We start from the raw sequence: 22,530 nt of genomic DNA, 5'->3' as shown, positions 1-22,530 counted from the left end.
GGGATTTAAGACCTTCTACAGTACGAGTTCATTTCCTGAAGTACTTTCTCTTCACACTACTCTCTTTGGCTAGATTTAAGTGTTTTCTGATTCTGAGACGTGTTCTTGGCGTCTAGTATAATGTGAGGCACATAATTAGCACCTTTAAAACAATCCAAAAATAAGCTTGAGAGCAAAAATAATTACCCTACGTTTGGGAATTTGAGGGAGGACATGGAGTCCATTTTTAGGAAACAAGAAATCCGAAGAAGACAGGATTACGGGATGTCCTCTAACAATAGTGTTCAAGCAGATGGCCACTGTGCACAGCCCTGAAGGCAACGAGAAGCGGGACTCTGTCTCAGGCTAAGCAGGACGAGTGATATTAGAAGGCTGAGGAGTAAAAAAAGGAGACACCGCCAGGCACGAACGACCGCACGGCGAAAGCGGAAGTGGGTTCCCTCGGGAGCTGTTCCACGTGCAATGCCCACCGCCCCCATCCGGGAAGTCCCGGGAGTCTCACTCTCAGGATATATTTAGTGAAAGGAAAACCGGGGAACCCTGTGGAGTGGTATAAGTGCAGCTCATCCCAGACCCAGAAGGGTGAACCAAGTGACACTTGGGATCACTTCCAGGTCAAAGGTTCTGAGAAAAAAAAAGCTTCACTTTCACTCTGAGAAAATTAATCTCCCAATTCCCAGCACAGGCCTAGAGAAGTCAACAGCATCCTGTGCGTCTAGGTTCAAGTGCTACAGGCTCAACTGGTCTCACAGCTACAAATCTCCGACTGCTGTGTTAATGTTGGGGCTGCAAGATTGAGGTGAACACACAGGGCCTAGGTGCTTTAATCAGCCAAACCCTGAGCAACATGTGTTAAGATGAACATGTTTTTTGTTTTGAAATGTTAATACTCACTTTGGATAGTGTTCTCTGTTTCCTGTAACTCTTCCTCCCCCTAAAACTAGTATGTGCGCGTGCGCGCACACACACACACACACACACACACACACACACACACACTCATATAGGTTGTAAAATAAATGTTGGTACACCAAAAGAAGGTCCTTCTTACCTGTCTCCTTATGTACATTTTCATGTGTAATCTATTTTTCCTATTTTATGAATTTTGGCTACTGTCGTGATCCATTTGTGCATCTTATCTTCGTGAAAAAGGAACCACTGGCCCCATTCCAACTCCAGAACATTGTCTTGCCACCTACTACCCTCTCTGGCTTTCACGTCAAGCCCAACTTACCACACTCACAGATTCTAACCTCAAAGGTGAAAAGATTTGCTTCTGACAAATTAACTTGAGGAAATCTGATTTTATAACTCTATGATACTTATATTTAAAAGTCCCTCAATTAACATCTGGGAAACCTGCTACAGTTGATCCTGGAATGATGCCGCAGTTCAAACCTGCATTGTTCCGGGGTCAAGTGTACATTAAAAATAACAAACCAGATCCTGACTTGCTAAAACTGGATTAAATAAAAACTACTATCATTTTTAGAAGTTAACTCCAAGACATATGCCTTCTTCCCTGTTCAGTGGGAAGTCTGCTTTTCCCTCTCCCTCTGCCCCTCCCCCTGCTTGTTCTCTCTCTCTCTCTCAACTAAAAAAATAATAAAATCCTAAAAAAAAAAAAGATGATATGCCTTCCTCTCCTTCCACACCCAAAACCTCAAAATCTGAAAAAGATACATTTTGGATAAATGATTTTTTTTTTGTTTTATCTGATCAAAAGGCAAAATTTTTAAAAAATATATTTTGAGATTCTCTCTCAGATTCTGGACAGAGGCTTTCCACATATAAAAGCCTCGAAACACAGGAAGTCCTATTTCACAGATGAGAAAACAGAGGTACAAAACAACCAAGCGCTTTGTTCTAGCTTCAAAACCGTGACAGTGCAGGAATTTATACCCAAGAATTTTTTCCACCAGATAGCACCCCAACTGAGAAACATTTCCAAAGACCAAAAAGCAAACAAAAAACAAAGCAAAACAAAACCCTATTTTGAGCAAGTTATTTGGTAAAGAGAATAAAAATTCTCACGACAAAAAAAACAAACCCACTTTTAAAATGGTTTTTTTAAAATGGTTGTTAGCATTGACATTTTTGTTGCTAAAATATATATTAACTGGTAAAATAACCAAAATCTGGTGAAAAATTTTCTGAATTTTTCCAGTGAGAAATTGTTTTCTGGATAGCTTATCCTGAAATTTTCAGGAGTTCTTGCATTTTTTTCATTTTTATTGAAAAATCCTTCCGGAACGTGTGAAATCCCTTTCTTTAGAAACCAGACATCCCTTGAAATCCCCAGGGAAGCAGAGGGTCAGTGTGAATGAACATCAGTCACGGGTCCTCGGTGACACACTAACGCAGGGACTGACGGGAGCAGGGCTCCTGGCCTCCTAGTCACACAGATTCATCTGAGCATTTGTACTTTCTTCTTCTAATTGCTTGACTTCCCGCCTCCCTCGGTGTCAGCTGCAACTTCTGGTTTGCAGATGCTCTTATGCAACTCCATTCTATTTGCAGATTCTAATAGGGCCAAGTTTATTCATGGAATTGCCTCTAACCAAGCTCCCATTTCCTGAGGATCTGCTGTATGCTAGGCACGGTGCCTGTCAGAATATACCTCATCCTTCTAATCCTTACACAGCTCTACGAAGGAGATATTATACCCATTTTATAGGTGAGGAAACTGGGGCTCAAATAGTTTGTCCAAGTTTGCACACCAAGGAGGAGGCAGGATCTAGGGTGGTCCCTCAGACTCCGAGCTGACTGCCTCCCCGGGTCTGCTCCCCGGGTGCTGCCAGAGCCACCTGCTTGTGAGAACGGCTGTGAGGTCAGAACAGAGCAGCGTGGACCATGCGGGGCTCTCTGATCCCTGGAGTTCGTGAGCATTGCAAGCTTGCAACGTAGACACCATGTTTGCAGATTTCGTTCACTTCCTGGGTCAAAGGAGAAAATCAACGGAAACCTTTTGTAAAATGTGAAAAAGTCCATACAAATGTTGCCCTTATCTTTTTTTGGACTGGTAAAGGGTGAATAATTAAAAAAAAAAAACAACACCTCACATTTTAATCCATTTCAAAAGCAAGCAAACAAGTGGACTGCAGTTGAGGCTACAGATGGGATTCAGGGCTCCTCGGTTGGCTAATGGCCTCTGAATTCCCCAGGCAGCACGGGGGTCCTCACCCTGTATCAGATGCGGGAGTGCGGCCCAGTGAGCCCAGGACAGGGCCGGTGCAGAAACAGATTTTCATGAGAGTACTCAATACCAGGTTTTGCCAATTTTATTGGAAAATAAGTTCAGTCCATCGACCAGTGATATATGCTGTACATGGATCTGGAGTTTTACTATATAAAAATACTTGGTATCTGCTCACAATTGTACAAACAAGTTTCTAAAAACCCTTCATCATTAACCAGTAAAAATATAATTTATCAAACATACCACTGGAAAAAAAATGGCTCAATACCTTTTCTTTTATCACAAATACACAAAGAGGGGTAGGAGAAGGAAAATATAAGTTCTGCTAAGCCAGTTTTCACAACTGGAAGCGAAAGGCTTTGTTGGCAAACTTTCCTCCAAACACTTAGGCTGACCAAAAAAATATCACCATCAGATAATGCAGTGAAATCTAATCAATGGGGAAGGCCTGAAAGGAAGAGCTTAAAAGAGGTTTTCAGGGAAAACAATAAAACAAAGGAAGTTCCCAGAGACCTAGGAGTGTAGCTCCTTCCTCCAGAATCCTCCCCCCGGGGAAATGGGAGTGACACAGTGACATGCACTTTCCTGTCATTGCTCCTCCTGGTCCCGGGCACATCTCTTGACTCTTGTCCCTCCCTAAATTCCAGATGCAATGCCACTGGTAATTCCTGTTTTTGCTCCCCGCTCTTGACTTTCTGGCCAACTTTGCTGTAAGTCTAAGTTTCAGAATTGGCACACAATACACACACAAGTATATTTCATAGATGACAGACTAAAAATCATCAGCAAGCATCTGATAGGCCTTTTGATCATGACAGCCCCGCACCCCAGACCTGTGTGTGCTGCAAAATAAAAACAAGGCACTTAAAAAAAAAAACAAAAACAAAAACCAGCAGTTCCAAAACAGTGCAAATACTCAACGCTGCCAGATCGGATCCAAGAGAAAGCAGGTGGAAGGAGAAGAGGCAGAGCATTCAACTTTGTTTTTGTTCAGCTCTGATCACTTTGGGGGGGAGGCGTGCAATATATACTGTTTAAGTCTGGGTTCACCCATATCATTAAACATTAAAAATATAAAAAAAAATGGGGCAACTAGCACGTGAACTTGGCTTTGCAGTTTTTCAGGGTTTCCGGGGTTGACTATCATCAAGTTTTAAAAAATACTTTCCTATACCAAAAAACCAACTTGCTTTCATTTTTAATTCACTAAGAAATAATTACCTTTGGGGAAAGAATATATGAAAGCAGAAATGTTTTTCAGAAAACCTAACCATAATTTTTGTAAATTCCAACACTCAAAAGTTTAGAATTTGGTTTCTTAAATGAAAGCCTTCCTAGACTCAGCCACCAACCTAGAAAACAATCATTTCTTCTCACAAAAGTGCCAGGGGTAGGGCTGAAGGGGGACATTTATTGACCTGAAGTCAAGTGTTCAAGACATTACATTCGAAGGCAGCAACACTGTTGTGAGCCCTAGGTCTGAGAGGACTAAGAGCATAATTTAAAAAAAAAATAGGTCACTTGCTTTCTCTATAAAATTAGGATGATTGCAAAACTTAAATATGATAATCTGTGGACATTTTTCAACAAGAAAGCCCTACCCAAATCTATGTCAAGTGGGCAAATTACTTGTGAAGTCACCCGGACAAGGAGAGACACACCCACAGCCTCCCCGGCAGAAAGCAGGGTTTCTGGTTCGAGGCAGAACAGCCTTCTCATAAGGTGACAGTCAACAGACTAAGTGCTATCAGACTCAGAGGAGACAGCAGGTGTCTTAGGGCAGTTTCTTGGGGAAATCTCTTAGAGAAACAGAGTTGGAGTAAACTTTGAATTTCATAAAACTCTGGTCAGCTGGAGAAAATTCAAGAAGGTATTCTGGTCAGAGGAGACAGGAAGGAGAAGCAGAGATGAGGGAGCCCTAGGGGTGGGTGTGAAGGTGCATGAGGCTGACCTGAGAACTCACAGAGCAGGACAGTGAGGGGAACAGCTGTGCCGACGGACTGGGGGAATCTGGGGGCTTTAGCTCCTCAACCAGGAAGACCCCTGCAGAGGTGTTTTAGTAAGAGCAGGAGGAGCTTAGAGCAGCACTTTATGATGGACAGCTAATCCGTGGGCCAGGTGTGTGACACAGAGGAAGGAGGAAGTGACTTGAAGTTGTCCTTCCAAAGAAGCCATGAGTCAAGTGGAATGCAGAAGAGGAAGGTAGAACAGAATGGTCATTCCAGGGGGGGGTAAGCATGCAGAGCTGGATCAGGTCTCTGCTACCCCTGCTTTTGAAATTCCCTCTCTCCAGCAAAAAGTTCAGGTTATTTCAAAAACGTGCAATCCTGAAGAATCCCTTTTTTCACCGAAATGAGAATTTCAAAGGTCTGTAACATGAAACTCGGTCTTTGGAAACGGACAGCTGGCTGCTCAATGCGTATGGAAAGTGCGAAGCAAATGGAAAATTCTCCAAGAATACTTCTACCCTCCTCTGTGAAATACCAGTCTCACTTTGCCGGCAGCACTGCCAAGGAAAGCCAGTGGGGGGCCAGGGACCGGGCAGTCCCCAGACTGGGCCACAGCCCCGCCCTTGGACTGTAGACAACTTCATAAAACCGTATATAGGTGCTAAATATTTCCTGCTTGTTCTTCCCTCTCATTCACGGTCCCGGTGCCTGTTTCCAGCAGTTCAAACATTCAGACGGGGCGTCTGTTGCCTTCTAAAAGGATTTCCAAGCCCTCGGTTGTGAATTGCTCTGACCTGCTATCGTCACCACATTTTGCTCCCTTAACAATCCAATTCCAGATGACCTCAGGGATAAGGGATGCTACAGGTGCATTTTATGACTGTATAGTCAGTGGGGGCACAGCCCAGCCCGCAATGCCCGAAGACAGGAGTCACCCAAGGAACTCGGGGCCAAGCTTCTCCCTGCTACCCGAGAGGCACCTGCACCTCCCTCTGCAGCGTTTTCTTAGAGTCTGGCCCTGAGGCCAAGGACAGAAACTGGGGTTTGGATGAAGGGGGCTGTCGCTGGACTGGCATGTGGTATCTGATGTTCTTCCAGAACCTTGTCTTTGCAGACCTCGATCCCTCTCTAAAGTCCCCTGACCAGCGTATGGTCCCATGTTTCCGCTTAATGAATTTAATGGTTTCTGGCATTTTCTCATAGTCTTGGATTTTCTCCAGTTCGAGCAGGACAACTTTAATTCCATCCTGAACGAAAGCATTGTACATTGCTATCTGCTCTTCAGATGAATTCCCCAGGCAGACCAATCCTGATGCTTCTGGGACCAAAATGATAATCAGTCTTCTGCTTTTCCTTATGTTTTCATTAGCGACCTCAACAATGTCTGAAAAACATGAAGCACAGCAAGAGTAAGTAAAATTTCAATTAATAATCACTCTCTCCCAAACCAAAACCCGACAAGGTTCTTCCCACCCCATCCCTTGTGTCTTCTAATGTTCTTTTTCCCCATCCTTTTTAAAAATATTTTATTTATTTATTTACATGAGAGAGAAAGAGAGACAGAGAGAGAGAGAGCATGAGCAGGGGGAAGGGCAGAGAGAGAACAAGACTCCCCGCTGAGCAGGGAGCCCAATGCGGGACTCGACCCCAAGACCGTGAGATCATGACCTGAGCAGAAGGCAGGCGCTTAACCAACTGAGCCACCCAGATGCCCCCTCTTTTTTTCTCATCTTAATTAAGATGAAAGAAGTTTCCGATTTTATAGACCAGCTCAAAACCTGATCCACAGAAGCTGAATATTTCATTTAGGACTCAATACTTCCAGTAGAAATTTTAAAACCTTAAACCATTTGATCTCTTCCACCCCTATTTTGCTATCTCAGTTGTAAAGTAACTATTGGATCTAACTAGTTGTGAAGTTTTTCTAAACTAAATAAAACTTAGTTAATTCTTGTGCCAGCAAAATATGAGAAAAATAAGTACTTTGCATTTAATAGATGTGAAAATCATCATCACACACCACCGAGGAGGTTCTTAAAACTGCCAAATCTGTATACCTATGCCACAGTTCTTCTAGAAAGATGAAACATAACTTTAGCAATTATTTTTACAACAAAGGCTTTTACTTTTTTCCACGACACACTTACCTTCCCCAACATAGGCATCCCTTCCATAAATGAACAGTTTATATCCACACTGTTCTTCCAAGACCTCAGGCAAGACTTTAAACACGAAAATATCTGAGTTAGAGGTGGACCCTTCCCCAAGGGTCTTTGGATATAGTATGTATGCATCATAGGTCTTTCCATCTGAAGCTAGAGGGAAAAATGCAAAATATTTAAATCCAAAAAACAAAAACAAAAAAACCCAAGAGATTTGGTAAAGCCAGTATCCCAAACATGCATTTCAGAATGAATTAATTTTTGTGTGTGAGGGTATGAATGAAGCAGCAATACCAGAAATACAATAACTTTTTAAAGTGGTCCTCTCCTACAAGTTTCTATTTATTGTGTTTTACTATGAAGGTATTCTTTTATTACTCAATGGCCACCTCAAGTGCAGAGATTCTTTACCTCTTGGTCTGGGAACTATCCTTAGCTCCCTGGTCTTATCTTCTTCCCTGGTGTCTCAGCCCTGAATTCTATCCATTCTTCCTTTTATGTATTATCGTAGTGTTAAATTTTTTTGCAAGGTTTAAACAAAAGAGAAAGTGAGAGCTTCCCTGATGCATGAAAATCGACATCTCTTTCCTCTGAAGGCAGATCATGGGGTCATCTATGTCCTAACCAGCACTAAGCAATACAAACTGATTTGCAAACAAATGCTCTAAATGCCTGTTTATCCCACCATTACGAACACTAAAGCAGTAACTTGGAAAACAATGCTATTCAGTCTGTTCAGTCCCCAAACTATAATTATGTATAAGAATAACTACTATGCTTGTATATGCCACTTTTCATTTTAAAATTTAAGTAAAAACCCTCTCAGTTACCTTCTACATCTCTTAACTATCCCCTCTCTCCAACAAGAAAACATTGCATAGAATACAAAATCGTACCTTTTCTGGGGAGAAAATCATAGCAAGAATCCCTGTACCAAAGCACAATGTCAACCTTGAAGATTTTGTAGATGAAAACAGAGCATGTAATGATTACTGTTAGCATGACAAATACACCAATTGTGTGCTTCTTGAAATCAGGCACTGTAGTGGAGAAGAGGAAAAAAAATATATTAAAACCAAAAGAATTAAAAACTTGGGCATACCAAATTAAATATTATCATCCCAGAGAAACCATTTTTGGGATGGCTCTGCAATCCTAAATCCCAGATAATATTAACCATTTTATTATCATCACTTAATAAAACATACTAACATACAAAGCCATCTAGAATTGATACTTTATAAAACTGAGGTGCACTGTATTAAATTTCCACCTAAATATTATAATACAATTGACCCTTGAACAATACAGGTTTGAACTGTGTGGGTCCACTTATACGCAGTTTTTTTTACAATACAGTTACTGTAAATGTATTTTCTCTTCCTCATGATTTTTTTAATAACATTTTCTTTTTTCTAGCTTGCTTTATTGTAAGAACACATTATGTAATACACATAACATACAAAATATGTGTTAACTGTTCATGTAATCAGTAATGCTTCTGGTCAACAGGAGGCTATCAGTAGTAAAGTTTGGGGGGACTCAAAGTTATACTCGAATTTTTGACTGGGAGTGGGAGTGTTGCTGCTACTAATTCCCATTTTGTTTAAGGGTCCACTATATACAATAACACAGAAAAGATGCCAAAGCCCATAGGATAGAGCACTTCAGAGTAAAACAAGTCAAAGTCACTCAAAAGCCTACAGAAGTTTCTGGAGTGTAGAAGAGTCAGGTGAGGAAAGCTGAAGTTCAGGGGAAAGGAAAAAAGGGGCTTAGGGATGCCATACAGACTGTGCCACTCTTCCACATTTTCCTAGCTTCACTCCCTAATTATTCATCCAATGATTACAGAAGGGCAGAGAAGCAAGGTGAAGGAGAGGTAAGGGGGTGCGGTGTAGAGAAGAAAGAAGAATAAAGTGCCTTCTAAATGTCAGGAGTCATGTAGGCATCCAGAAAAGAGAATCTAAAAGCTCTATTATATTTAATTTCCCAGTTTGGGTCTTTGATCCATCTGCAGCTGATTTGAGTATAAAATAGGAATCAAGAGATATACCATTTTCCAGACCAATATCCAACTGGCCCAATGGATACTTCACATTGATAGCCTTAATTATGGTAGCTTCACACAAGATCATGATACCTGTAGTGTAAATCTTCTAGGTTTGCTGTTTTTATTCAAGACCACCTTGATTATTCTTGCCCCTTAACATTTCCATATGACTTTTAGAATAAATTTACCCACAACATACCCCACACTTGCACAAATACTGTTGAAGTTTTGATTGGAATTTTTTTGAATCTATAGATTCATTTGAGGAGAACTGATATCTTTATAATACGGAGTCTTTCAATCTATGAACATTGTATATCCTTCTACCTATTTAGGTCTTCTATAATTTATCTCAATGACATTCTTTTAGTTTGTATCACAGAAGTCTTAAACAACCTTTGCCAGATTTATTTCTAAGTATTTGATAATTTTTGATACTATTGTAAATGTAATATTTTAAATTTAATTTCTATTTGCTGTCGGTATTTACTGACATACATAGAAATACTATATGTACATATGTGTTTACATGTAGAGAGAGACTATTGCTAAATTCATTTACTAATTCTAATAGTTTGTTTATAGGTTTTTAAATTTTCTCCCATGTACACATTCATAAATACCCTATATTTAATTCAACTACAAATAATCAAAATATTTCACAAATATTTTTAATATTGTTTGATTATATAATTGAAAAAAAACCCAGTAACTTCTGACATCCTCTCTGGAAAGTGGATATTTAGGCTGTCCTGTGCTGTCATTTACCTAAAAATATTCATTAGATACCTATGATATGCCAGATTTAAGTCCCTACTAGCTCTAGAAATAGAATCATTGGCAAGATAAGTGGTCAGCACCGTCAAAGAATTTAAGTCAACAAAGAAAACTAAGTATGACAGATATTGTGACAGAGACATAGGGTTCTCTGAAAGTATATAACAGAGGCATTGTCTGTTCGGTCAGAGAGCTTGTCAAGGGCAGGCAAGAGGACAGAAAGCTTCCTAGAAGAAATAGTTCGGCTGACAAGTGAAAGAAAAGAAGTTTGCTAGGTTAAGAGGAATCCAAGAGCATTCCAGGCAGAGGGAAACAGCATTGCAAACCTCAAGGTCATAGACTCTTGCCACAGTAAACCAAAACTGCATTTCAAATATTCTGTTGTTTACCTGGATGTATTAATTGGATATATGCTGAATTTACACCCTCTGTATTCTTGGCTACACAGGTAAATGGATATAGATAAAATCTACTTTCCACTTCTGAAATATTAAGAATGGTGATGATTGTATTCTTTCTCCTTTTTGAAGGATTTTCCACTCTGTTCAAAAGAGAGAGAATAAATGAAGTTGTTTAAGTAAAACTATAACTGAGACACATATACATGGTTCATCTCTTTTTTTCGCTACATGAATTACAGCAGAAATTATCACCAGCCCTATGCACAGGGATAATAATCAGGCTTTTAGCAACACTGATCTGAGATTTTATAGCCCAAAGACCACTATGCGTAAAAGACTCAGTAGTTGAGATCAAAGTAAAATTACCAGCTTCCGAGAAGAAAAAGATGGATGTGCATTCTAGTCGCCATGGGGGCAGAGAGAAGAATACATGAAACAAGAGGAGACTGGACCAGATGACCAAGGAGAATGCTAAGGAGTCAGGAGTTGATCCCTAGAGAGGAAACAGAAAGCCACTAGAGACCTGAGAGGTGGAGTGCCCGATTCTCAGTCCCACTTAATGAGTCTTTCAAACTAAGCTGTTTAAAAAATGGAATAACATGAAGGGTAATTCAGGAAAGTTGCTTCATTGGAATGTTGTAACATATTTATCCAAATTCAAGAGAAAGCCTTCCAAGTGGTCCGGAATTTGCACCACAATGACACGTATTTTTACCTGAAGTGTATGATATCTTATAAATCCTGTTTAGCTCAGCAAAACTCAATATGGGCAGCAAAGGGTCAAGGGCCAATCAACTAACTTTTGCTATCCAACTAAACCATCAAGGTTGTATACATTTCATGACATGAAATTTAATACCAAAACCTCTCTGTTGCACGAGTGGCTTTTAGTATACTTACGGTACATATTCCTCTGCCAGCACGGAGTCCTCGTCCTGAATTAATGAGCCGTTCCACTTCCAGTAGACATAGTCACTAATGTGGCCACTGACATTGCAGATCAGTTGTAGCTTGGATCCTGCAAAGCAATGTAGTTTTAATCATAGCAATTGACTTTTATCTGATTTATCTAGATTAATAAATGGCCATTGAATAAAAATTTTAAATTATAGAAAAGTACAAAGAAAAAGAAAAGTTGCCCTTAAGCCCACTACTTGGAGATAACCATGATTAGTAACTTCGTGCATCTTATTCCTCATCTTCTCTGTGTACGCATGCAATTTTTTTCACATGCAATTTTAAAAATGGAGTGTTATTATCTATCATTTGTAAATATTGTACACTGGGAATTCCAGCTGACATGATCAGCCTTCCAAAATAGTCTGTTTAGTATTCCATAACACACTATGACTGATGCTTTTCCAATTGCTAAACACAATTTGTTTCTAATTTTTTCACAATTAGGATTAATATTCTAATGACCATTCTTGTACATTAATATTGTACATATTCTGAAGCACTACTTTGAATCTGGAAGTACAGATTTAAAAAGCCAGACCCCCTCCCCCAAGTGTACGTATCTACACTTTGTCCAGCAGTGTAGGTGAGTGACTTTTATCCCCCAAACCCCCAGATTCCAAATATTTTTGGTCATTGCCCAGTAAGAGAAGAAAAAATTCCATTTAAATATTCATCTGCATTTCTTGAAATCATGGTGAATGAACATGTCTTTTATAAGTTTAGTATTAATTTGCCTTTAAGAACTGCTTGTTATGCTTACTGTCTATTACTTAATTGATTCTCATATAAATCTCACTGCTATGTAGGAGCTTTTTATTCATCCATGATATTAACTCTTTATCATACATGAAAACTATTCCAAATACTGTTCAGAGTTCACTACTTTCCTTCTATTTTTGTTTATGGAAATTCTTTGGTGTAGATATTTTTATTTTTTATTTGGTCAAATTTCTGTTTTATCTGTTCTCACAATTTTTTTCTAAAAGCTCTACTACCAAATCAGGAAAATATCTATATACATTTTCATCAAGGTATATAAAATGTTCTCATTGTTTTATTGTTTTGACTGTCTGAGTTCTTTACTCTGTCTAGAATATAATTGAGTATGGTAGGAGGGAGAGATTTAACCTAAGCTTTTATCTAAATAGCTGATTGATCATTTCAGAACCACTTACTGAATAATAATTTGTAATGCCACTTTTATTAGAAAATAAATTATTTATCTGAGACTTTCTTAATTGATTTGAATGTGTATACTGATGCCAACAGTACCACAATCTTAATTACTGCAGTTTTAGGGTAAATGTAAGTATCATTTAGAGCTCTTCTTCCCAATGTTATTTTAATAATCTCATCATTTTAATCTTCTGGGTGAATTTTAAGAACCACTTGCCAACTTTTGAGCCCATTCATATTTTTATTGGAATTCCATTAAAATTATAATTTTAAGAGTTGCTATTTTTACAATTTCCAGTTTTCCATATAAGAAAAAACATACATTTCTATTACAGTTTTCCTTAAATCAGTGTTTTTCAAAATTTCTTTCATTATTGTTCCCCTTGGAGCAGAAGCTTCTAATACATTTTTATCCTAATTGCCTCCTTCCCAGTGAATTTTTAATACCACATACAGGATATTGCTTTAGATTTTTAATTCCAATAAGAACCAATTTTCTCCCCATTGGAAACAACATCACTCCCACTCTTTGTCGATATGTAAGCTTTAAATCTCAATTTTCCTGAGATATAGGTCAGAATTTGCATTTTTTTCTCCCCTATAAATCCTATATAGTTTTTAAAAGATTTTGCTAAGAAATTTCATAGACATCTCTATGACATGTTGCAAATGGGATCTCTTTCCCCATTATGTTTTCTAGTTGGTTACTGCCAAACAAGTTTACCATTTTGGAATATCAATTTTATTCATTTGCTTGCTTTTACAAATACTTTGTTTATTTTAACAAAGTTGCTACAGACAATCCATTTAAAACCCATATGCCCAGGCCAAAAAGTACAAATAAAATAAAAAAGAGCAGTGTTCTGTTGTAGACACTTCTGCATGAATAACTTTATTAACTACTTATGAAAATCACAAGTTTTCGGGAATCTTCTGACAAGATTTTTCCTTGATCTTAAAATGGTTTATCTTCAGTGAAGCCATCTTTGGAGTTAGTCCCTATTCTCACCGTCTCTATGCCACCTTGACTCCAGCCCGATATTCCTCTTCTTTGGGGCCAGATCCCCAGATTTTCAAAGCAGCTTTAAGTGAAGGAAAGGCCATTTTTCCACAGCTCGGTTCTCTGAGAAAATTCCATCTCCCACTGAAAGCCACAAGTCCAGGAGGGAAGTAACTTCCTGAAGTTGCCAGAACTTCAGGGCCAATCGGAAAGCCATTATGAACGCTAGCATTGGTGAGTCTTATTTACCATAAGCCTGAAGACCCACAGTCCTGGAAAAGGTGACCCCTCTGTGCACACACATAATTCATAAAAAGGAGAGGGCAACAGGAAGGGCACTGAGGTTTCATCACCAAAACTCAGCACCAGGAAAACAAATGATAATGACTAATGGACACCAGAATTCACATCACCAGATGTCTTAAGGAGGTGAGGTGCCAGTCTTCAATTCCATCTTGAACGCCACATGACAAAAGAACTATTTTTAAAACTAAAAGAGGATTGAGGGGGAAAGAAGAAAAGATAAAAATAATATCTAAGCTGTTGAATGACCCCCTGATAAAGGGGGTTTGTTCCTGATAAACTTCATTCACATCTTCCTCCATTCCCAGCTCCCTAGGACTGTGATTATCAGCAATCCTCTGACCTTCGAAGAGAAACCTGAGTGAATTCACTGGAACATTCAGTCTTTGACAATATGATTCTCTGAGTTTCCGGAGATGTGTCATCCACCATCCTCACTTCCAAAGTGAATCTCACTGCACCATGTCCAATGACTCTGAGTTTAATGTATGCTCCTTCCTTATCCCTCAAGTCCCCAGTAGAAGGTTTTGCCTCCTGGTCAAACGTAATGACAATGGCTTCACCCAGAGTCTCCTCTGCCAAGTAGTGGCCTCAGGGAGGCAGGACCTCACTCGGGGACTTACAAATCCATCTCTTCCCCACAGCACACCACCGCAGTTGAAGGGACTTCCGCTACACCTAGAATATTAATTTTATATCTGGCCAATTAATAATATATTAATCCTAAATTCTCCCCAGTAATTCTCTTGAGAGTTATACATACATTATATGATCTGAAAATAATAATAAAGTCCTTTTCTCCCTTACAGTAAGCATGCCTTGGTTCTTTTATGTATGATTGCCTCAAGTGGGCACTTCTAGAATATGTTAAGTAATGCTGCCTAATTTGGGCATCTATGCCTGTAGAACATCTAACACTACAGTGGTTCACCATTAAGAATGTTAGTGACTATTGGTTTGAATCAATGTTATTTATTAAGTTAAGGAAGTATCCCCCAGTTTCTATTTTTCTAAGTCACTTTATTGGTAATTGGTATTGAATCTTAGCAAATGCCTGTTTGACACCCTTCAGGATAATCATATGACAGGGTGATGTGTGCATCTGGTCAATGGGATATGTTAAAATAACTGTTTCCTAATATGAAGCTATTTTTTAGATTTGGAGATCAATGCCACCTGAACTTCAGAACTCTAAAATGTATACCACTAGAATATGAATTCTTAACAGAAGCTAGGGCCAACAGGGCAAAAAGTGGTTCTTGGGGAGAGGGCAAGAAAATCTTAGATATTGCAATGGTTTGTGGCCCTGACAAGTGCCATGGTACATCAACAGATATATAATAGATCTGTGGCATTAAAACTAAGGAAGGGAAGAAGATCGGGGAAGGGAAATGCCCTTTTAGGCTCTACAGGGGAGCATTAATGAGGGAAAAAAAAAGGGGGGTTGAGGAAAACTGCTCTAGATTCTATTGGCCTATATTTAATTTGAGTTTTCACACCTCTGTTTGTTTATATCTATGAATTTCTTTATATTACCTTCCACCATGAATAACAACTTGGCCAAGTACAGAATCCATTGGTCACAAACTTTCACCTTCTAATCTCCGTACAACTATTCACTGTCTTCATGCAGTGACTTTTACAGAAGAGCACTTTGCATGCCAGCCTGGTTTTTGATCCTCTGATACAAAAATCTGTTTTTATGTCTGGACCAGTGGTTTTCAAGAGAATTTTCAGTGATGGCAGAAATGTTCTATATTTGTGCTACCACGGTAATCACTGGTCACATCTGGCCATTAAGCCCTTGAAATAGGGCTAATGTGACTGACGAACTAATTTTTAATTGAACTAAATTAATTAATTTACTTAATTTAAATTTACATGTACATAGCCAAAACATATAGCTAGTGGCTATTGGAGTGTATAGTATAGGTCTGGATGCTTATAGGATTATGTCTTTGTTCTTGAAACAAAAAATTTTCACTGGCTTGATGGTCATTCTAGAAAAATACTTTTCCTTTTTGGTCTGTTATCTTACCCTTCAGTCTAAAAGCTTAGCTCTGGTCTTAAGAAATCCATCCTGTGCCAGTCAGATAAATTACATTTCTCATTTCTAGTCCTGTTGAACTTAGCCTTTGGCTGATGTTTTCATGGGTAATAAGCATCCACAGGAAAGTGAGGGTGGACAAATCAGACACGGCTAGATTTCTGCTATGAAAGGCAGGAAATCCAAAGAAACATTTAAAGACATAATTTGTGCTATTTTCCCACTAATTATAGATCCATTCAGTAAATGGTTTCGGTTATGTGTAGTAAAGGTACAGTTTATCTTAATCTTGAGTTCAGAATAAAGATCTCAGCATAGCGTGATTGGAACCCACTTACCCAGACCTGCTTCCATGGTCTCATTAGCTGGACTCACAATTACAGGCCTCAGGGGCTTGTATTCTTCTGAAAGACAAACATCCGCAGGGCTTCTTAGTCTCTTACAGATCAGAATCTCAACTGATGACAACGGTTAGCAAAATGTACTAAGAAATACCACGTGGTTAGCTGGCCAGATATTCCCCTGAGTGCCAGAGCGTATGCGGCAGGGGACAGAAGGCAAGAGGTGAAGGAAGGAGGCCAATGAGGAGGTCACAGCTAAACCACGAATACCTGCTACCACGCCTGAGCCCTGCTCAACCCATCGAGTTTGATGCTACAAACACACACATCACCGGGACTCCAGACAAGTGCCTCTCTTGAAGCAAATCAGGAACAACAAGGAGCTCTGGGGACGGACTTCCGTGGATGAAGCATTAACCGGACAGACCATCCAGTGCTAGACCTGCTTGTCTTTAGTAATTGTAGTAATGACCCAAGAGGGGAATGCCAAGCGATTCGGCAGAATTTATTTAAAAGGGCAGAAGAGTATTAGGGAGCTCCAGAAATTCATCTGAGTTTTATTTACAAGAAGATGGACTTCGAAGGTCCATCTGTGGCCAAGCCTGAGAAACTATGAATTGAAATGCCCATATTCTACCACGGTCAAAAAAAAAAAAAAAGTAGGCTCCATCAGGGCAGGATCTTGTCTCTCTTGTTCCCTAATGTACACCTAGAACAGTGCCTGGCATATAGTAGATGCTCAATTAATATTTTTGAATCTGTTTTACGAAAACAAAATATGACCCCTTCTCTGATGAAGTATATTATTTCTATAAAGGGGATCAGAAAAGAAGAGAGTATTTAAAACATATTTGACCTATTAAAAAAAAAATTCCCTAGTTCTCTCTAAAATTCTACCTGCTGGTCTGGTTGCTGTATGTAAAGAAAGACAAACCAGAGTTATCCCATGGCCAGAGAGAGGCTGCTAAAAACCCAGGATGGGTGTGATATAAGGACTGTTGAAAATTATAATTCACTGATGCTTGTAGGACTTGGGCAAGGAATTCATTTTGATTCAATAAAATTAACATTTGAAAGGGCGCCTGGGTGGCTCAGTCCTTAAATGTCTTGCCTTCAGCTCAGGTCATGATCCCGGGGTCCTGGGATCCAGCCCCAGGTCATGATCCCGGGGTCCTGGGATCCAGCCCCGCATATGGCTCCCTGCTCCTGGCCCCCTGTTCCTGGCTCCCTGCTCCACGGGAAGCCTGCTTCTCCCTCTCCCTCTCCCACTTCCCCTGCTTATGTTCCCTCTCTCGCTGTCTCTCTCTCTCTCTGTCAAAAAATAAATAAAATCTTAAAAAAAAGTTTAAAAAATAAGTAAATAAAATTAACATTTGAAAAATATAAATTATTAGAGAATTGAGAAAACCTAGCTATATGTATGGTGATCATATTTAGGGTTTATCTGAGACAGTCCCCATTTATTCCGGTTGTCCCAGCATAATTACTAATAAGGCCCCTTTAACTTTTAAAGTCCTGGTTAAAGGAACTCTTCTTTTATTACTGAAAGCTTACAAAATCTACTATTTACAGAAAGGCTGAGCATTCTGCCCATCCCCAGGTAATTTGTAGGAGTGCATTTTCTTGTAAAATCGCTTTTAAGGTGAAACATAATTAATAGAGAACTGAAAGCCTCGGGAAGATTTACAAGAATAATTATCTATGCCTATTTACTTCTCCTCTGTTTTTCACCAGGCACATGGTCACAAGCTGAGCATACTTGATCTCTAATCTCCCCAACAACCTTGGAAAATTGTATCATCTTACAGAGGAGGAAGCAGGCTTAAAAGAGGGAAAGTAACTGAGCTAACAAGAAACTAAGAGGGACAGTGCAGTCTGGGAACGCAACATATTCCAAAGCCCATTAGCGTCCACCCCATCAAGATCAAGTCAATTTTCCTTACTGCTAGACACTTGGACTCCCCAGGTGAAAGTGCTCAGAACTGTCCTTCCTCATACACCAGTCACAGGGAACCCCAGAGCTCTCTAGAAGAACCATCTTTAGTCATGCAAAGAACAAGCCTCTTACTTCAGTTGGAAAACATAACTCCTACCGTCTAATCAGCACTGCATCTGAAACAGGAACGCAAAACATGTACATAATATTGGCAACAACAAAGCTAAAGCCATGCGACCTCTGGCAAGTCATCAAGCTTCTCTTGGGTTTAGTTCCTCCCTGAACAATGAAGGTAATATTAGAATCATGGTTTCTGGGCCTTCCCAGGTTCAAACCCCTAGGATTGGAGCTGTGACTCACCTATAGTCATCAGTTCTATAACCCGGGTAATACGGTATTGCTTTCCCAAGTACGTGTAGAATGTTCCACAAGTATATTTCCCATTATGTGCTGCAGTCACATTTGCTATGATGAGTCTATCTGTCACTCCCGTAAAGTTTATATTGTCAAGAAGTAGAGGTTTGCAATCCTAGATAGAGGGAGAGGTAAGAAGTATTAAAACCAATTAATGATTTTCCCCAGCCTACCAGCAAAAGAAACTCCATTTTTTCGCATTGGCAAATGTCTTATGCGTGTCATGTATATATACATATATATTCATATTCATAGATATTCCTACATATATGAATTGAATACCTCAGGAAAATTTACAATAATCATCATCATACGCTTGTTTATTTCTCCTCTGTTGTCAACCACACACATGATCACAAGCTGAGCATATATGTGAATATATATGACTATGTTCCTTGCGTGCAAGTTTTAAAATATAGTATTTTTTTGGCAATAGTCCCAATTACATTCCCAGGGTATTAAATCTTTACGCTTATGAGCCTTGCACTTTGAAAACAAGTGAAGACAAATTTACTTTGCAAGAAAACCATGTTTGAGGACAGAATGCTAACGTCATAATTTCTCAGTAATGCTGAACTTCCTTTCTGCATTGATATTATTTATTTTGTACTTCTTAACCTCTACAAGATGATTCCCCTGTAAGCTCCAACAAACTAGGTAGATCAAAGGTGCCAAAACATGACGTGTTCCATGGAATGCTAGCCAATCCACTCTTAAGACAGTTACAGAAACTTAGGGCGCCTGGGTGGCTCAGTTGGTTAAGCGACTGCCTTTGGCTCAAGCCATGATCCTGGAGTCCCGGGATCGAGTCCCACGTCAGGCTCCCTGCTCAGCAGGGAGTGCTTCTCCCTCTGACCCTACCCCCTCTTGTGCTCTCTCTCTCTCTCTCTCTCTCTCTATCTCTCTCATTCTCTCTTTCTGTCAAATAAATAAAATCTTTAAAAAAAAAAAAAGACAGTTACAGAAACCATTCAGTTATTTAATAACCACTTAGTATTTTTAATAAAACAAAAACACAATATGTTTTATAATAAATAGAGATCTCTCAAACACCTTAAATTTATAATCAGCTTATCTTTACATCTTTTATTTCTACTATCCTTTTCTCAACTTTATCTTGTTAAATAAAATTAACAGAAAGTAAGACTTTCATTAAATGTATGCAGTCTTACAACTTAAAAAAAAAAAATTTCCTATTAAGTTTCACCAGGCGAAAGCAAGCAATACGTCAAATGAAAAAGTATCCTGCAGATTCACCCTATTGTCTAGCACAGAAAATTTTATTTGCTGAAAAAGTAAAATACCGTATTTCACGTAAAATTACCTTATGCCACTCTATTTTGGGTAACTCATTTTTTTCATCTTTAAAAAACTCCATGTAAGGACACACAAGTTGTCCATCTGCTGCAACAGGTAGTCTCTGTGTAAATATAGCTTCTCTGTTGTAACACAAGTTAGGTTCATGCTGTACAAACTTAGTAGTTATTTTAATTTTGAGGCAGTAAGTTGAATTCCTAAAATCAATCAAAATAGGTGAATTCAGCACAATTAACGATGTTTCTGTCCTTATCTATTGCAGGCACACAGAACACATGTTTGCAACATACGGATTCCTTTCATACCTTATGGTGCAATAGTAATATCCTGAATCCTCCACCTTAGCAGGAACAAACCAAAGTTTATCTTCATGCTGATGAATCCTGGAGGCTACTTCCATAGATATAGGTGTCTTGCTGTCATTTTTATACCAAATTATAGGGCCTTTCTTTTCATTTGGGTTAAGAAGACATGAACGAACATCAATTTCATATGCAGATGAAACTAAAATTACTTGTTCTGCACGTTCCTCACATATGTCTTTAAAAGGGAAAAAGAGAAAGCAATTTCTGTGAGAAATTCATCCATGTTTCTTAATGTAATATCAACATTTAAACACATTAACTATAAAATACATCAGTTCATATTATATATGAGTTTTAACAGCTTTACGATTAAAAGCATCATCCTGGAAGTCTGACAGATTTATATTCAAATCCAGTCGTGCCACTTACTATTTGTGTCCCCTTAGGAAAGTTATTTAACCTCTCTTATCCCCTCTTTATTCATCTGAAAATTGGTGCTAATGTAGCAGGAGAGAGATCTGCTTCAGTACAAAATGGACTGGATTTGCCCTCCCACCTGAACAATTAAAAAAATGGACCAAGTATATGAAACAATATTCAAGACATTGAACATCACAGAACAAAGGACAGAAATACCAGAAAGATGGAAAACAGAATAGGTGAGCCCTACAATTTACCCAAGACCAGAGTGAGAATTGCCAAAAGGATTAGAGTGAATATCCACTGGAGCACATACTTCTGTTCTCAACAGCTAGAATGGAAAACCTCATTAATCATGGAACATCAGTAGGGTACCCAGAGGGTTTTGACCCTGTAGATGGGGCAAATTAGGCCTAAAATAAGCCTTTTTCTGATTCTGACTAATAAAGCTTATAAGCAAAACCTGAAAGGATCAACTATTTCCAAGTGACAACCTTGTGGCAGAACAGTTCAAGGACATTTCTAGTAATACAAAAATACCCAGCACTCAAAATGGTAAAACCTACAATGTCTAGCATTCAATAAAAAATTACTAGGTGTGCAAAGAAGTGGGACAATACAATCAATGATAAGAAGAAAATAATCAGGGCGCCTGGGTGGCTCAGTCAGTTGAGTGCCTGCCTTTGGCTCAGGTCATGATCTTAGGGTCCTGGGACTGAGCCTGGCCTCAGGCTCCCCACTCAGCAGGGAGTCTGCTTCTCCCTCCCTCTCTGTCCATCCCCCCACTTGTGTTCACGCTCTCTCTCTCTAAAATAAATAAACAGGGTGCCTGGGTGGCTCAGTTGGTTAAGCGACTGCCTTCGGCTCAGGTCATGATCCTGGAGTCCCGGGATCGAGTCCCACATCGGGCTCCCTGCTCAGCAGGGAGTCTGCTTCTCCCTCTGACCCTCCCCCTTCTCATGTGCTCTCTCTCTCTCACTCTCTCTCTCAAATAAATAAATAAATCTTAAAAATAAAAAAATAAAAATAAATAAATAAAATAAATAAACAAAATCTTTTTAAAAAAGAAAATAGTCAATCAAAACTGACCCAGAAATGATAGATGACAGACTTAACAGATTGAAAATTCAAATAGTTATTACTACTGTGTTCTATTTGTTCAAGATACTAGATCAAACATGTTGAGTAGAGACATAATAGAGATCTTTTTTTAATTTAAATTTCTAATGATGAAAACTACAATGCTAACTTAAAAAATATATCGGATATGATTAATGGCAGATTTGACACTACAGAAAAAAAGATTAGTGGACCTCAAGCCATAGCATTATTAAATCTCTTTAAAAATAACTGAATGTTTAAAGCAAAAATAAAAAAAGGATTGTGAGATTTGTAACATATAAAGAAGTAAAATGTTTAGGGAACAATTAGACAAAGTTCGAGAAGAGAGAAGTGGATGTATATTGTTTTATGTTTTTTATAGTATATGTGAAATAGTATAGTATCACACAGCAATAAGTTAAAGACAGATACCATAAGCCTGAGAGCAGTTATTTTTAAAAAGACAAGCTATTAGTATATGTCAAACAAAGGAGAGAAAGTGAATTGTGATATATGGATGGCAAAAAAGCACATGAAAAGAAGTTCATTGTCATTAGCAAGAAATGGAAATTAAAACTACAAACAAGTATTACTCCTTTCAGTATTAAAATTGAAAAGCTTGACAATATCAGGTGTTGGTGAGATGTGGAACTTTCACATTCACGTTCACTG

The 22,530-nt window shown here is 38.8% G+C and overlaps 1 protein-coding gene across 14 annotated transcripts in view; it reads right to left on the bottom strand.

The window, feature by feature from the left end:
- Positions 1-3,263: 3,263 nt before the first annotated feature.
- The window catches only part of IL1R1 (interleukin 1 receptor type 1), a 69,769-nt gene continuing 50,502 nt past the window's right edge, over positions 3,264-22,530 (bottom strand). For 7 of the 14 annotated variants that reach the window (XM_027624020.2, XM_027624025.2, XM_027624022.2 and 4 more), the window contains 9 exons: positions 20,338-20,572; positions 20,040-20,229; positions 18,662-18,830; positions 16,363-16,428; positions 11,439-11,556; positions 10,527-10,678; positions 8,207-8,350; positions 7,296-7,463; positions 3,264-6,532 (listed from right to left, as the gene is read on the bottom strand). In XM_027624020.2, the coding sequence (XP_027479821.1) occupies positions 6,114-6,532; positions 7,296-7,463; positions 8,207-8,350; positions 10,527-10,678; positions 11,439-11,556; positions 16,363-16,428; positions 18,662-18,830; positions 20,040-20,229; positions 20,338-20,572 (1,661 nt within the window). In that variant the 3' untranslated portion in view covers positions 3,264-6,113. Of the gene's footprint in view, positions 6,533-7,295; positions 7,464-8,206; positions 8,351-10,526; positions 10,679-10,904; positions 11,032-11,438; positions 11,557-11,591; positions 14,656-16,362; positions 16,429-18,661; positions 18,831-20,039; positions 20,230-20,337; positions 20,573-22,530 lie in introns of those variants that run through there. The other 7 variants (XM_027624026.2, XR_003524904.1, XM_027624028.1 and 4 more) reach the window with 7 other exon arrangements.

This window comes from Zalophus californianus, chromosome 8 (assembly GCF_009762305.2).
Source record: "Zalophus californianus isolate mZalCal1 chromosome 8, mZalCal1.pri.v2, whole genome shotgun sequence".
NCBI classification, from domain to species: Eukaryota; Metazoa; Chordata; class Mammalia; order Carnivora; family Otariidae; genus Zalophus; species Zalophus californianus.
This window is presented reverse-complemented; position numbering and strand designations above follow the sequence as displayed.